Consider the following 18,160-nt stretch of genomic DNA (forward strand, 5'->3'; position numbering starts at 1 on the left):
CTAATCACTAAACATAAAAATTTATACGAATTTTGATATATTTCCATTTTTTCGAAAACCTAAGTTTTTTTTTCAATACTCCCACTGCCTTGATAAAAAAAAAACTTGATATACACAAAGGTTTGCTAACAAAAAACAAAAACTCAACCTAAACACAGAAAAAATAAAAATCAAATTATTTATTACTCATTGCTTCATTTAACATTTTCGTCAGATTTAATTCTGTTTATAACCTAGGGCAACACCAAAAATAAATCAACGTGGCATTATCAAGGCTTCCCAAAATTAATGAATGACAGCACCAGCACCAATTCCAGCATACAGTTGGTAGGTACACTTGCAAACTCGCTGTACGCGTATCATTTTATTAGTAGGTAACTTACCTACTTTGTAAACCAAGAAGCCTGCCTATATCCTTAAAAAGTATACCCTAGCTCTAAGTACTCGTGCACCTAAGAATATATCCGAAAACCAAAACAAAAAGCTCCTTCTTCGTTCAACTCAATAGCTTTTTCCCATTATATAACCTGCAGCATACATACATATAAAAACAACACACATAGGGTACATACATTAACCTATTCTTCTTCTCTCAAAAACATTTTCGAATTAACTGGGAAATTTGGCTTAATTTTTTTTTTTTTTTTTTTGTATAGACGAAGCAGTCCAAACTCCATACCATCATTTTTGGTAGAAAAGAAAAAATTAACTTTTGTTGAGCAGAGCTAGAGTAGAGCAGAGCTATTAACATCTGTGCGAAAAAAGCTTTGAACTCTTACATAAAACTTCCTTATCTATCAAAGTCAGGAGGATACCAGGTTTTTTGTGTGTTTTAGGGGTCGAATTTCAAGGGAAAACTTTCACAATTTTCATTCTCTTCTCTCATAATTTTCTCTCTCGATTTCTCTCAATCCACTCTCTCTCTCTCTCTCACAGTGTAAAAGCGGGGGAGTAAGAACAATTTTGCCATTGTAACATTCCATTAGTTTCTTATTTTTCCATGCACCGTTACTCTCTATTCCAACCCGGCTCCATAATTCTCTCAAAATCCTTCCAGATTCTCTCTCAAAAACTTAAAAATTTTTTTTTGTGGATAACATTTCCCCAAGCTCACTCTGAATGGTCTCTACCTCTGGCAACTATCCCTTTTTCCAGTCAAGCGCCATCTACACCAACTAAACTCAGTGCCATTTGGGGCCATCAGACAAGAAGCAGGATACAACGGTATATCCTGCAACGCGCAAACGTTTTGGTAGTTAAAAAGTACACAATTTTCTAATTACTTGGTGCCCCAAAAAGAGCTAACAAAAAACTAAACGCAAAAAAATTGTTTAAAAATTCTCTGTGTCTGCAAACAAACAAAAAATGTAGAATTTTCAATTAATATTGTGTGAATACAGTGGGGCTAATCAATTTACACAAAATAAAAGACCAAAAAGGACATTCTCTATATAACGAGAGAAAAAAAAAAACGAAAAAAAAAGAATACGAAGAAATATTGGAAAAGATTCGCCTATACTTTTCTTTCTTCCTTAATTTTTCTTTTTTCTTTCTTCTTCTGTTATTTCAAAATCTCTATCCACGACGATGGTTTTTCGATGTATAACTTTTTGATAAAAAATTATCATTTTTGAACAAAAAAAAGTGCTGCATACTTGGAGGCTCGAAATCGAAATTTTTTTCCTACTTTTTTTCTGAACAAAAAACAAAAAAAAGTCGTGTGTGTATGTGTGTCAAGTGGAATTAATTTATTCCTCTAATGTCCTTTTTTCTGTATTTTTTTTTCATCTCTATCTTCTCCCAACAAAATAACGGATTAAGTTTTTGAAATCAAAAAAAGAAAAAAAAAAAAAGAATGAAAATGTGTTATGAAACAATTCCGTCATTCATTTTTTAAGTTCAAGTTGAATGTAAATTTTTCCTTTTATATTGTGTGTGGTGAATCTTCCTCGGTTTTTTTTTTTGCTTCATTTCAAAAGATTCAAAGAAAGAAACAAAGAAAAAAAGTCGTGTAACTAAAACCGTCCCGGGAATCCTTTTGTTAAGCAGTGAAAAAAAAAAAAAAAACAAATACAAAAAAATAACCAAAAAAAAAAGGGAGAGAAATTTTCTTCTTCCTTGGAAGAAAATTATATCTACATGCATGGTTACAAGCAAGGAGCCCATCAAAGAGAGAGCGAGCGAGCTAGCAAGAAACACACATCGATGATGGTAAAGAAGGAAAAACGTTTTCAATTTTCCTTTCTTTATATTCTGTTTGCGTGTACTATACCATCACCATCACTACTTTAACCACTTAGGTATTGAAAATTCGCTTTCGGGAGGATCTCTGCTGCTGCTTTAGGGTACCACACTCTCTACCACACGAAAAACGAACGAACGAGAAATTCCTATAAACTGGAAAACGGAACAATATACCTATTTCTGTTATACAAACATGTACATACATTTTTTGAATTCGCGACACATAGAAGAACACAAAATAAAAAAAAAATAAAAATATGAAAATATCCTTCGCATCCTTTTTGCGTTTAATAAGAATTTGTTAAATTGTAATTTTATAAAACAACGATCGAATTTGTATGTGGTTTTTTGCTTAAAAGTTAATAATTTTCAAAAAAAAAAAATTTAAAAAATATATAAACAAAAATATAACGAATAACGGTGGTGGTGTTATGTCAAAAATTTTCATTTCCCAAATGTGTTATACCTACAACTACCCTCAAACCTACAAAAAAAAAAATTATAATATGAAACTTAGATTCTCTGGTGTTATATAAATGATGATGATTTTTCTGTTTTAAAAAAAGGTTTTTTTTATCGAAATTGACGAGATCGCTGGTTATAGTGTATTTAATGAATAATTTTATATAAAAAAATAATTTTCTTTAAATAAAAAAATCATATAAAAAATTAGCTCGATAAGTAATTCGAAAAAAAAAAGAAAATTGAAAAAAAAAAATGAAAAATTCAAGGTGAAACGAGAGTGGATTACAATTTTTCTCAATTTTCCAAATCGGAACGAATGAGAGTGTGAAACTAAAAGTCTTCGACAACAAAAAAAGAATACAAAAAAAAAAAAAGAAAATCTATGTGTTTGTATTGGAAAAAAGTTTTCTATGTGTTTGTGTTTCGGGTAGGACAAGATACGGAAAAAGTTCCCTGTACTAAATATTTCTTATCTTGTATAACAGTTTAGTTTTTCGAATTTTTTTTTTTTTGTGTTTTTCATAGAGAAGATTTTTTTGGTCAAATAAAAAATGGAAACAAAATAATGAAATTGAAAAAAAAGTGTTCTAATTAATTTAGAAAAAAAATTTATAAAAATATAACAAAAATTGTGAATTAATTTATTATACATAAAAAGAATTGAAACAAACAAAAAAAAAAAAAACACACACACACATATACACGTTTTATGGATATATTATTGGATTAATTTTTAACTCAACTATACGCCTTCAATTTTCTTTGGATTTTTTCCCTGTCGATTGTGGATACGATAAATCAGCAAGTGTATACACTAAAGAGATCCTTTTTTTTGTATTTTGCAAATTCATTCATTTCTCGAAGGTAATTATAATAATTTTTTTTTTCAATTTTTTCCTTTTTACTTGTTAAACGGAATAAAAAAAAAAAAAACAATTTGATTTTTCATCTTTATATCTCTATCTGACACAGAGAACAAGTTGTAATAAAATTTATATTCAGATTATGCAAATTACGAAAAATACATAAATCTCAAAATGTCTCATTGGCATATTATACAGACTGTTACAGGCGTATTTTCAATTTTCAAACAAAAAATAAAAAAGTTTTTAAAAGTTTTCGTTTTTAGATTGAAAACATAAATTTTTTGGTCAAGAGCAATAATGTGATTTATTTGCATTTTTTTTTGTATGTTAACTTTTAATAGGTTGTGTTTAATTTGTGAATAATTTTTTTTTTCAACGAGAAAATGACAAATTGCTAGAAAGAGGCGGAACAGGTGCTAAGAACAAGTTCAATGCTTATTTGACATAGTTTCAAAACTATATACGATTATATTCAAAAGAATCATTCAAGCTAGATGTAATGTTGGCTAGATAGAATGCCTTAGCACTACATTAATAGGTACAAAATCAAGAATAGTTTATTTGTCCTTGAAATGCTTTTTTTGAATGTTTTTTTTTAGGAGTTTACATACAAATTTGTTTGAGTCTGATTTTATAATAACTTTTTATTAAATAACTTGGATGCTAGATTCTTTAAGTACCTACACTATTATAATAAAGGTATTATAGAAGCACTCCAAACAGGTAGTTCAGGTTTTGTTTTAAAATTATCAACTTACCAGCTTAAAGACAAGCTTTTGATAGAATAGGTACCAAATTATGAAAACTAATGAAAGTTTGTATTTGGGATTCTGGTCTGCGGAATTATTGTTCAAAAAAATTACCACAAGAAAAAAAAATTAAATTTTCAATGGCTTTTCTTCTTCCATTTTATTCCTTCTTAAAATTTGATCTTTCTCATAAAAATCTAAACATTTTACTTTTTACATTCAACTTTCAATCGATTAGGCAGAAGAAATATTGGAGACAAATTTCCAAAATTGTATCTGTCATATTTAAAAACAATTTTAAAACACAGCAATATACTCTAAATTCAATCATTTTGAAGATATTAACAAAAATGATTTCACTTTTTGTGAATTAAAATGCTGAAAGTGAAAAAAGGAGTTTTTCATTTCATTCATTTTTCATTTTCATATCGAACTCAATGAACTTTATTTCTGCTTTGCAAAATTAATATGCCATTTTTGGGCAAAATATCAACAAAACTTATTTTTGTTATTATTTTCTGTTATGTTTTTTGAAAATTAATTTATTAAAAAAATAAAATCACTTTTTTTTTTGGGAACAGTTTTTGCCGGTACATAGACTGAAATATATTTCACTATCTTACGCCTAAAACATTAATGGAATAACATTTGCTGTGCCTCAATATTATTTCGTTAGCACTTTTCATTATTCATTTAAAATTTTGCAATAATTTTGAATTACTTGTATTCACAAACAGAAGTAATTTTACTTTGCAGAAACACTTCAAATAGATATCAGTTTTGGGATTTCGAAGCAATTTCATAATTTTTGAAATTGTTACACATAACAAGACATTTATCATTTCGATTAAATTGGAATATCAATTTCAATCTACTTTAAAATGAATAGCATACATGGGCGGACAAGTGCTCTATATTTTTTAATTCTTTGTTTTTATTTATTTTTCTAAGAAGAACCCATATACCTAAACAAAACAATGGTATTTGTGAACTTTTATCTTTTAATTAATAACAAACACAGGATATTTTCTTATTCTCATTTCTCTTGCAAAATTCGTTTTATTTAGAAATTCTACTAATCGCATTTTTTAAAGGACAACATTTTTAAAAAGAAAAATTAAATTCCAGTTGCACTCACTTTCTCTTGTGTTAAAAGAAGATCTATAAAGCTTACAATGTAGGGAACACTTGAAAATTGACTATCAATCGTTTAACTTCCCAATATTCCAAAACGGTTAACTTAACCAGCCCAAATAAAATGAAAACAGAAGCTCTGAATACCGGTTAAACTGAGAATAGTAAACAAATCACACTTTTCCTTTTAGTTTTTTTTTTTTTTTCGACTTTCTTAGAAATGATAAAGTGTTTTCCTCTTTTAAAAAGTCACTCCTAAATTATTATAATTTCATTTTTAAGGATTTTTTTTTAATGTTAAACAATGTTTAAAAATTTTTTGAATTATTACTCAAATAGAATTTTAAAGGATTTTGACCATTCAACCAATTAATATTCTTGTACAACAAAGAATTTTTGGAAAAACAAAAAATTTAAAATCGCTAAAGACGTAGTTAAAACAAAATATACATATTTCGATTAGTATTTTTATAAATTCTTGATCTTAAATTTTTCACACAAAAAAAAATTGATAGGTAGGTATAGGTACCTACATATCGTCGCTGTTTAAGAAAACCGGCATAACTCAAAAATCCTGTTTTTTGAGTTATTAATGCCATTAGGTATACTGGAAACAATACCTACATTCTTCATTTTTGTAAACTCACTATAAATTAAAAGGATTTGCATCCTATCACACAGTTGAATCTTTTTCTTCAATTTATTAAAATAGTATGGAAAATTGACAAAACTGGAAATTTAAAACAGCTTTTCTGGAAGAATAAAGATTTTTGAGTTGAGTTATGTTTTTTAAAACAGCGATGATAGGTATGCACTTTTTAATAAAATATATTAACAAAGCCTTAAAACGAAATTTCAATTTTTGTTCTTAATGTAAAATGAGTTTTTGGAAAATGTTGTCTCTTAAAGGAAAAAATCAGAAATAAAAAACTGCTATTGTAGTTCCGTTAATAACGTTTCAAAAAATAGGCTTTCAATCATATAGATAATGCAAGTGTCAAAATATTGTATTATGTGTGTGTACAATTTCTAGATGACCAACATTATGTTTTAATAATAATATATTTTATTGTATTTGAAAATCCTGTGTACCTTACATTAAAATTATGCAAATTTTAAATATTCTGATCTGTTTACATATTCGACGGTTAAACTTCATAACCTCGTAAGTCGTTTTTGCAAGTTTTTCAGAAATCAAAAAACAATATGTTGTGTTTCTTGTTTTTGTATGGGATCTATCAATACGAGCTTTTGAATTTCGTCATTCCTGAAAAATGTTCAAAACAACATTGTTGAACTGAATACTTATACCAAAAGATAGCTTATATTATTATATTTTTTGTTTGTTTTTTTTTTTTTATTTTTATATAGGAGATTGATTCTACAATTGTTTGTATTGTATTTGTGTTTTTTATAAAGTATTTTGAGACACGGATCAACGAGAAATGTTATTTTACGTTAATGGAGAAAAAAAAGAATTTTGAAATTTAAAAAAAAAAAAATGTGTGAAAAATGTGGTCTCGGTTTTATTGTCAAGAAATGTAGAGCTTTGTGCGCATGTCTAATACTATTCACCCCAACGCTTATATTGTTTTTGTTTACTTGGTTTTGTTTGACATATTAAAGAATAGTAATTTTGAATAAAATTTCAAAACAAACGAAATTTTTGATTTTGTGAAAATAATTTAAGAAAAGATGAGAATAAGGGCCCTTTGACTTTTGTCAGTTATTGTTATCAGTTATTCTAACGATAAATTTGAACAATTTTTATTAACTGGTATTATATTTTGCTAGTATGTATCATCATATGATATTTCTTCATTTCACTTTATAATAAATGTGTATTTTTTGTTATTCAAATAAATGGAATAAAGGTTCAGATAACTGCACGGAAAAACGCTTAAAGTAAAGAAATCTTTCTTTCCTCCTCTACTATTATGTTTTAAATGTTATACCTTTTTTTTTTATTAAAAACAGTAGTTATTAAAAACAGCAGTTCATGCATAAACCTTAAGGTTAAAAATATAAATTATAGCGTTTCGTGTGATTCATATCCTGACAAGCATGAATCTGAAAATTAAATTCTGATTGAGCTAAAAAGCTAAGAAAATAAAAAGCACGAGTGGGTTCCCTACATGTTCTTATAGTAATAGTTGCTCAGAATGTTAAAGCTTTTTATAATGGACTAAAGAATAATTTTATTTTTACCATTAATTTTATAAGAAATGTAAAAAAATATTCAAATTCAAAAAATTGTTTTTTTTTTTTTTTTTGTATACAAATTTCATTATTCTGAAAAAGTTAAGCAACATTTTTAGAAAATTCATTTATCTGTTTTGAAAAAAAATTAATTTTTCAAAAAAAAATTTGATCAAAAATCTGTAATTGATACTTTTAAATATCTTCTTTATTTTAAAACAAAATTAGGTAATTGTAACATTGAACTCCGTTAACCAGAAAGTCAGATATCAAGTTAATTGTTCTAGGGGATGTACCTTTAATAGAGGTTTAAAAAAAATTATTTTTCTTTAAAAAGTAGGTAAATATGACCTTCTTTTCGCAATTTTCTTATTTGTTATAAAATTTCATTTTAAAACCAGAAACATACAACTCTTTATTGGTAGTTGATAAAAATTAAATTAAGATATCTTATTATTTAATTAATAGACCAGGGTCGATAATTTTTGAAACCAAAAAAAATCATAGTAGAATGAAACCCATTGGAAAAGGAGGTGAATATAATGAAAATTAAAGGAAAAATAAATTACGGGCGAGCCGAGTTCGGGAAGTGGGTGGGTTGAGTTTTTAATGGTTAAAAATGGTATATCTCGATTTCCGGCAAAACTACAAATCCTATAGAAAAAAGCTGTATGGCAAAGTTGTAGGTAATAAAAAGATCTACAACTTTTGTATGAACAATTTTTTCACATAACCTCAAAATTTATGTGAAAAATTCAAAAAACCGAGTTTTTGGTTTTTTATTTTTATCTTTTTCAAAAACAAAAATTTTTCTACGATATTTGGTGAAAACTTACCTTATTATGTCCCAAATACACTGTAATTTATTTGATTTAAAATATTAATTTGTTCACCTTATTTTGACTTAATACCAAAAAAAACACCCTAATTTTCAATCGAAAATTCACGTGTCAAAATATCAGCTTTTTTCAAAAAGTCGGTGGGAATTTCGTTCGTTAAAATGTCTATTTTCTGATGGTGTAAAAAAAATTGTATATTAGTATACTATAGAACATGTTCTAGTAAAATTCAAAAAATGAAAAAAGCTTGAATTCGAAAAAAAATTTTATCATTGTTTACAATTTTGGCCTATTTATTCAAATTTACAATTTAATTACTCAAAAAACGTAAGATTTCATGTAACATTGATTAATCTTACGTTTTTTGAGTAATTAAAGTGTAAATTTGAATAAATAGGCCAAAATTGTAAACAATGATAAAAATTTTTTTCGAATTCAAGCTTTTTTCATTTTTTGAAATTTACTAGAACATGTTCTATAGTATACTAATGTAAATTTTTTTTACACCATCAGAAAATAGACATTTTAACGAACGAAATTCCCACCGACTTTTTGAAAAAAGCTGATATTTTGACACGTGAATTTTCGATTGAAAATTAGGGTGTTTTTTTGGTATTAAGTCAAAATAAGGTGAACAAATTAATATTTTAAATCAAATAAATTACAGTGTATTTGGGACATAATAAGGTAAGTTTTCACCAAATTTCGTAGAAAAATTTTTGTTTTTGAAAAAGATAAAAATAAAAAACCAAAAACTCGGTTTTTTGAATTTTTCACATAAATTTTGAGGTTATGTGAAAAAATTGTTCATACAAAAGTTGTAGATCTTTTTATTACCTACAACTTTGCCATACAACTTTTTTCTATAGGATTTGTAGTTTTGCCGGAAATCGAGATATACCATTTTTTACCATTAAAAACTCAACCCACCCACTTCCCGAACTCGGCTCGCCCGTAATTTATTTTTCCTTTAATTTTCATCATATTCCCCTCCTTTTCCAATGGGTTTCATCCTACTATGATTTTTTTGTACTTTTTAATGTTTTTGAAGGCATCGGCACTGGTCTATAACAAAAGTTTTGAAAACAGAAAATTATGCCAACGTTCTTCGCCTTAAATATAAAAAAAAAACTAGTTGAAAATCCAGGGGTTTAACTTCTTCATGTTCTCCGAATTTCAGACGATTTTAAATTTCATTTAATTTATTATATGGGGATAAAGTCGAAATCGAGCGCAAAAGTGGTGTTTTTGACCATTTTAAAAAATAGTACTCAAAATGAATAAAAATATATTAAAAAAAAGTGGGAGCACTTACTATAAAGTTTTTTACCTTTTTCAAAAGCTAGACACACCACCTTTAATTCAGTATTAAAATAAAGTTATTTCTATTAATAGTTTTCGAAAAAAAAATGATTTTTAAATCAAAAAATGTAAAAAAGTAAAATCAAAATATTTGGTACTAATTTGTTTTTTACTTTTTGTGAAATAAAGCTCTAAAATGACTTTTTTAAGCCACTGCACTATTAATTAATCAAACACTGAAAATCAAATAGTTTTATCTCTTCTATTTTTTAAGAAAATCGTAAATTACCAAAACTTGATTTTTTCGATACGATTTTGTATGCTGAGTATTTACGCTGATTTTTCTTGAAGTTAACGAAAGGGGAATATATTAAGTTTGATTAAGTGACACCGAGGTCTCTTCTATTTTGTTCAATTATTCAATCTGTGAAAATAGATCTAATCCTAATACTTACATTGATAAAATCAATGGTATTTGGTTTGGTTATAGTGCCCGTATCAATAATATCGTTACTCGTTAGTTTCGTATGTTTCGTATTTCTAGTTTTTTTTCGAGCGTTTAGTTTTGGTATGGTACGATGCGATTACGTTTGGTAGGTACTTAACTTTATTTAGTTATTTTTGCGTAGTTTACATACGTTTGATCACTGTTAGGCAATGTTGAAATCGGGCCCAAAGTCCATACAAAAGTCCCCATGGTCCTTTAATTTGCAAATCAAATTCAGCGTATTGTTAGTGAATTAAGCTTTAAAATGAATTCTTCTAATTTAAATTTCAATTATTATTTTACTTGAGTTGAATACTTACATAGTCTAAAAATTTACATTCATGTACCTAAATAGAAGAGGCAAAGAATTAATTTGTATTTTGAGTCCAATGCTTAGACACGTTAAGGCAATAATATAGGTCAATGCTTTTTACCGACTTCCAAAAAGGAGAAGGTATTCAATTCGTCTGTATTTTTTTTTTTTGTTTGTTACCTCATAACTATGGACTGGGTGAACCAATTTTGATAATTCTTTTTGTAATGGAAAGCTGCCATATGGTCCCATTTTAATTTCATTCAGTTTTAGCCATGGGAACTATCAGAAAAACCATAAAACCCTGTTTTAATCCATGGAAGTCGGTTTAGTTTATTGATAAAAATGATTATTAAATTTGGATAAGATAAATATTTGGCCAATTTTTTTTTTTTTTTTTTTGTGTTTCAATTGTGCCCTTAATTATGAAAGTGGACTAAGTCACTCCTAAAAATGGCCTTAAATCTAGCCTTAAAATAATTATTATTTAAGGGGTAAAGTTTATTTGAAAGCGAAATTGCAGTAAATAAAATTCTTTATTGCTCCTCTAGTGATTTCATAAACGAAATATAATTAAATCGTTATAAGAAAATTATTATGTAAGTTTTTCTTTAAACAATGCAAAAAGTGACTTAGTCCACTTTCATAATCAAGGGCACAATTATAACCGAACTCATAACATGCTAATAATAAATATTTATGATTATTTTCTTAGACAGTAGAGATATTAAAATCTTTTTTCTTTAAATACATAAACATATCGTACAAATATAATGTTTTTGCAACCTGTATATAATAAAAAATATTGTTCTAATTTCAGGACTTTGGTAAAATCCACTCGACAAATTTGTTTCCAAAAAACTTGCAACTTAAAGAAAAAAAAAAAATCAAACTTAGAAGAAATGAAGAAACGTAAGGATGAACTAAATCGAAAATTAATTGACTATTGTGCCATCGTCTAAGGCAAAAAAAAAAGAAAATAAAGTTTTGAAAATCGCGCGCGAAAGTAAAACAAAACAAAACAAAACCAGAAAAAAACTGATAAAATTTATTTAAGAATAAAAGTTTGTTATTTTTTGAAAATACATCGGACGAAAAACGAAGAAGAAATAAAAATTGCGATAGACAAAAACTGTGAGAACAGTGCTGCAAAATACCACAAACTAATTCAAATGATGATGGGGCCATGAGCCCATCATATCCACTAATCAATTGGAGTCGCAAGCGCGTCTCAAGCGGGCCTGCACCATGCTAGCACCGCCGAACCCGAGGTCAATATGCGGCCAGGACCCGGGCTGGTCGTGATGGCGCTTGCGTTTATTTCGGGGGCTCGGCGTGGCAGCACCAGCACCAGTCAACAAAAACTCTCATCGCTAACATCTTCGTTGTCGTCATCGTCACTGTCGTCCTCATCGTCATTGTCTTCTTCGTCGTCGTCGTTCTCGTCGCCGCCGAAGTCATCCTTGTTGTTGTCCCCGACGAGCGAATATCATTACTATCAGCAAGAGCAGCATTTGCCGCCTGAGCAGCGAACTCGTTCAAATCGTTATCCACCCTATTCCTCCTCATCATCGTCATCTTCGTCCTCATCTTCATCTTCATCTTCAAAATCATCCTCATCCTCGTCGTATTCATTGTTTCATTCCTTGGGATCATCTGGCACATCATCCGACGCATCGCAGCATCCTTCGTCTTCGTTATCGTCCGACTATCGAAATACGTTTACGATTTACAATTACGATCGCAATAACGACGAAATCGAACAGAAATATCGCTTCGATAATTTCAAGTTAGACAAATTAAGTTACGTTAACGTTGAGGATTACGGTGAGAACACAGAAGAAATTGGTTTAATCGGACGTAGTGGTGGTGGTGGAAGTGGTGGTAGTAGTAGTTGGAGTGACGACGCAGCCGAGTACGACGATCGGGAACAGGATAGTGAGTTCTTCCCCGGAAGCGTACCCAGTCACAGTCACATATTCGAAAGCACCAGTTCTTTGTCACGTGTAAATCCTTGGTTATCAGCTTGCGATCTGGCGCAACCAAGTTCAGCACCAGATCTTCAGGTAAGTCAATACGTTATAAAATTTCAAATTAATTTATGTCAAAAAAATAAGTTCATTTTTCCTCCTCCTTTTCAAAATCAAGAAACTAGATCTATCTGTTCTCCATAATGAGTTTAGAAAATGTCTCAATTGAATTGATCAGAACTATTGAAGCTACAACCAAATTTCTGATATAAAATATTTAATTACAGACCCTAATTAAATATTTTATATCAGATTGATTTGGGCTTCAAGATTTTAAGGCATAAAATAACTTCACACCAGTAAAATCATACTTAAAATGATTTGTTCTTTAAGGTCCATTTGCTGAAATTAAACTGAAATAATTTATATTTAACATAAAATGTCTCTATATTTAATCTTTCCAGATAAAGTGATATTTCGATGTAGGAAACGGATAAAAAAAACCGTACAAAATTTATTTTTTTCAAAATTGTAACACATTTTTGAGAAAAAAAATCAGGAAGGTAGTGTTAAACAGAAATGTTGCAAATGGGCTGCCTACAGCATTGTTAAAAATTCTGTCGTAGTTTTCAAGAACTTTTTCAAAAAAAAAAAAAAAAACAAATTAATACTCCGATTCTATTACATAGCTTTTAATCATTTGTTAGTTTGAAATAGTTTTGAAATTTGGAATAATAAAAAAAGACTTTAAATGTAGTTTAAAGTATTTAAATACAAGAATTTTTCATAAAAAAAAACTAGTTCCAAATCACCTTAACTATAATTTTATCTTCGTAAGAATTGAAATTTAGTAGTTGTCTTCTATTTTGAATACAAACATATGTATTAAATATGTATAAGGCCCATTTGCTGAAACGGAACTTAAATCTTTATGTGAAACATAAACCCATAAGTTCTACATAATCGTTTGCACGAACTTCAATTTGTGTCATAAATTCGTCTAAGTTTAACATAACTTAGGGGCAAGAAATAGTAGAACTTAAGGTTCTACATAAGAAATTTTTATTGATCAAAAAGCCATAATATCCCTTAAAAATGATTTTATGTATAAAATTAACATCAGTTATTAATTTAAGAATGGTAAACTCACTTTTATAAATGTTAACCATGGTACAATTGGTCGCATAAATGTTTATAGAAGTATTTGTCAATTTTCTGTCACTTAATTGTGACACACAAACACATTTGTAAAAAAAACAATATCACATGAATATTTTTTTTTTTTAAATCAAACACACATTTTTTGCCACTTTCACTGTAGGTTTTAGGTATTTAACTAATTTTTGCAATACAAGACCACAAAATAACAAAATTGTTGAAAAATTTCAGCTTAATTTCTCAAAATAAATTTAAATTAACTGACGTTTGTATCGATTTGACATACAAATTTGAAGTTCTCAGCGATTTCTCGCATGAAAGTAAAACATTGCTAGGTTGAACATAAATATTTTTTAACAACTTAGAATAAACAAAGTAAAACATAAAGACTATGTTCGATCTAGCTATGATTCAAATTTATGATAAATTCATAAATTCTCATCTTAGCTAGGTCGAACATAGCTCTTGTGTTTTACTTAGTTTATTCTAAGTTGCTAAAAAATATTTATGTTTAACCTAGCAATGATTTACTTTCATGATATAAATCGCTGAGAACTTCAAATTCAAAAGTCAAATCAATAGAAACGTCAAATAATTTAAATAGATTTTGAGCAATTTAGCAATTAATATACAACAATATCGTTAAATTTTCAAGTTTGTGTCTTTATCTTGCGGAATAAAAGTGTAAAAAAGTATATTTGAGCCAAAAATAAGTGTTAATTGGTTAAACAAAAATTATTCGTGTGTGTGTGTAAATGTGCTGGTGTGTCAAAATTAGTCAATGAAATATGACAGCAAAATAGTGCCTCTTACAAAAAACTGTGGTGTAAATTGTACCATCTGTGGATGGTTTGAGTTAATGAATGTAAGTTTATTTTTATTAAATTGATAATAATTCATGTCCTTTGTACTACCGACATCAATTTTTGAGCGACATTCTTGCTTTTTTTATAAAATAAAAGTGCCTAGGTAGAACATAACAGCTTAAGTTCTACTATTTCTTCCCCCTAAGTTATGTTAAACTTAGAGGAATTTATGACACAGTTTGAAGTTTGTGCAAACCGTAATGTAGAACTTAAAAGTTTATGTTTCACATAAATATTTAAGACTCGTTTCAGCAAATGGGCCTAAAAGCGTAAACGACAAGAAGCAATTTTAAAATACTAGTTAAATTTCTTGGGTATGGTTTCAGAATTAACGTTAACTGAAAAAGTACATAGAAAACAATTTTGTTCCAAAAAATTGCCTTTGACAACCTTTTTTCGAAAAAAAAAAATTAATGAACTAAACTTAAAACTAACATTTGTACTAGATTTAATACAAAAATATTGAATTTCAATAAATTCAAGTATTCATGAAAAAAAAAATATTATTTTTGAGAAAATTAAATATAAAAACGATATAACTAACACTATTCTCCTAGCCAAGTCGATTTAATCTTAAAATAGTAAATTATGTGGGAGTAAAACGTTGAAAGAAAATTTTCGTTAATTTTTTTTTTGGAAAATAGTACAGGAAAGTTAGTAAAGAAAAAGGGATTTTGTTGAACGAAATACGGCTGAACGGCTGATTTTTAGAAAAGCTTAAGGGGTTATATCTATGTAGTTGTAAGTACGAAAAACGTTCTTTTTGTGGATTTTTTGTGGACAGGCATTTAATTATATAAACATACAGAATACATTTGTGCATATAGCTAATTTAATGTATTAAAAGAATTCGCTGTGTTAAAAAAAAAAATATAGGTTCCGTTATTTTTGTAGCAGATCTTCTAGACGACCTCCAAAAAAAGGTGTCTGGCGGTGAGCAAGATATCTCTGATCCAAATCACCTAAAATTAAAAAAAAAAACAAAAGATTAATTAATTTAATTTCCAGGATAGACGAATGCAGGTAATGAACGAAGGAATAGTCAAAATTTTGATTTAGACAAAATGGCGGCTTCCCAAAGAAAAAATTCAATTTTTTTTTTTCGACAAAAATGTATACTTTAAAGTGGCTTAAAAAATCAACTAAAAGTAAAAAATCTTAATCCTTCGTTCATCACCTGACAAAAGTATCTAGGAAAATTGTGTAAAAATTTCAACCCGATCACTGCAACACAATTTCGAGAAAAACGCGTTTAAAAGTTTTGGGAACCATGTAAACTTAGTTAACAAGTCTTCACAAATACGTATTTTCTCGTAAACTAATTGCTGTATCAATGTGAAATTTTCGGACAACATTTTTACTTTCTCTATAGGGCAAGTATTGGTTTCGTGTAGAAAAAAAAATTTCGAGGTTTTAATCAAAACCAACATTACGATGATGAAGAATATCAAAAAAGTGGTTTTTGTCATGCCGTCCGTCGCACAGTGGTAAAAATGATCCATCTAGGTGGACATTTGGTTGAAATTTTAATGCAATTAAGAGACAAACTGGACTTTTCACAGTTATAAGGAATGATTGACAACTATGAAACCACCCAATTTATTTCATTTGAGAAAATTTCTCCAGCTTAACAGAGCAGTCTTTTCAAAGCAAAAGATGATTCCAGGACTTTGCACATAATGCAATTTTTTTAAGATTACGTGTTTTAGCTCTGTTTGTTTTCAACCGAGTTTATTTTTTTTGAGAATTGTCAACAGTTGTCAGCACTATATGTGTATATGCAACACTTAAAGAATTTTTTGTTAACAATACCCAATAAACACTGGAGAACCATTTGATAGAATTAAGAGTCTATACAATTTTTGAAGTTCTGTAACTTTTTTTGCCCACCTTTGCCCACCTTCCGGGTTTCGTTGTCCGGACGGGTAATTCATATAGATTACACAACGGTAATATTTGAAGCCATACACAACCATAAGCGTGCTATATTGGAAATTTTCTTTGAAAATTTAATTTTTACGGAATGATTTAATTAAAATCTGGAGAGAACAAACCGCTCAAGAAAAGGATTTTGATGTTCGCAACTATGTGAATGAACAGATTATTTTTAAAAGTTTTGATAATGAGAACTTTTCAGTTTTTTGAGAAATGGGTTATATGACTTTTAAGCCCAAAGAAGAAAAAAAAAAAAATCAGACCAGTTTTATGCTGTGGTTCCCCATGAGTGTATTTAAATTTTAGTGCCACAAGTAACGGCGCATGAGCTCAAATGGATTTAGGTTATTCAAAAATATGTAGTTGTGATCATAATTATTAAGACGAATTAGAAATACATAACTTTTGGTATATAACCTAATTTTCTCAAATCAATATTGCTTTCAAGCATTCAAAATGATTTCAAAAAGCACGATTTTGACTTTACTTCGACATTGAAAATAAAACTACAGATTCGTCAATTTTTAACCAATTTAATATTTTTTTTATCTATTAAGAAATATAGGTACCTATATATATTTTATGGTTAATGATAAAAATCGAAAGCCAGTTGAAGTTGGATTGTGTGCACAATAGGTGTCAGAAATCAATTAAAATTAAATGAAAAAAGAAAATCCGATTAAAATAGATTTTTCGAACAATTTTGTTAATTTTTTATCGAAAACTATTCGAAACTATTTCAGCTGATATCGAAGCAGAAGTAAAGTAAAGAGTTTACTGGCAGCAATAGTTTTTTTTTATTAGTTATAACAGGGCCGGTTTTAGGGGGGGGGGCAGCCTGGGCCGTCGCCCAGAGGCGCAAGCACTGAGGGGCGCCGCAGGCGCCCCGAACTTTTACAAAAGTTTTATAAATAACGAAGTCTATCCAATCGATGTTTTATTTATTTTTACTTTCACAAAGGCGCCCCAATTTTTTTCTATTCCAATCGAAAACGACATTAATGTACCTAGTTGAAAAAGTTTTTGAAAAAATATTGTTCAAATAAAACCAACTGTACCTACTCCTTAAATGTGTTTAAACAAAAAAGTCAGAAAAAAAGGTAAACTTTTCAATTGAGCCTAAATGACATGAATATTTAATTTTTTTTAAAGTTAACCTTATGTACTTTAATAAACTGCACATTGTCAATAAATGCATTAACAAGTATATGAGAGGTAATCTGCTATTGCTTTTTTCGTGATTTTAAAAATTGTTTTAAAATTATTTTTTTTTTTGAGAGGCGCCACTTGCAATCTTGCCCAGGGGCGCCGGTAGTGCTTAAACCGGCACTGAGTTATAACTTCGAAAATAAATAAAATCAATAAGATAATTCACATGTTTCAATTCTATTTCGAGTAAATGTGAAATGTAGAAACTAGCTAATAATTATTAAAATCTGCAGAAAATAATCCTCTACAGTTAATAAACATATAGGTACTCAGTATTTGTAGTAGATAATTTACAATTTTAATGCAGTTTATGAGTAATGTCCACCTAAAAAGTCCCTTTTTACCAGTGTGCGTCGGTCTGTGCGTCCATTTGTACATCGAGCTAGGGCCTAAACGGATGGATGGATTTGCTTGAAACTTGGTA

General features: G+C 28.6%; 1 protein-coding gene across 1 annotated transcript in view; it reads left to right on the top strand.

Moving 5' to 3' along the window:
• Window positions 1-1,171: 1,171 nt before the first annotated feature.
• The window catches only part of LOC129912598 (probable serine/threonine-protein kinase DDB_G0282963), a 106,540-nt gene continuing 89,551 nt past the window's right edge, over window positions 1,172-18,160 (top strand). Inside the window, exons 1-2 of the mRNA XM_055990909.1 lie at window positions 1,172-3,573; window positions 11,419-12,664. Of these exons, the coding sequence (XP_055846884.1) occupies window positions 11,876-12,664 (789 nt within the window). The 5' untranslated portion in view covers window positions 1,172-3,573; window positions 11,419-11,875. The remainder of the gene's footprint in view (window positions 3,574-11,418; window positions 12,665-18,160) is intronic.

The sequence above is a fragment of the Episyrphus balteatus genome, chromosome 1 (assembly GCF_945859705.1).
Source record: "Episyrphus balteatus chromosome 1, idEpiBalt1.1, whole genome shotgun sequence".
Taxonomy (NCBI): domain Eukaryota; kingdom Metazoa; phylum Arthropoda; class Insecta; order Diptera; family Syrphidae; genus Episyrphus; species Episyrphus balteatus.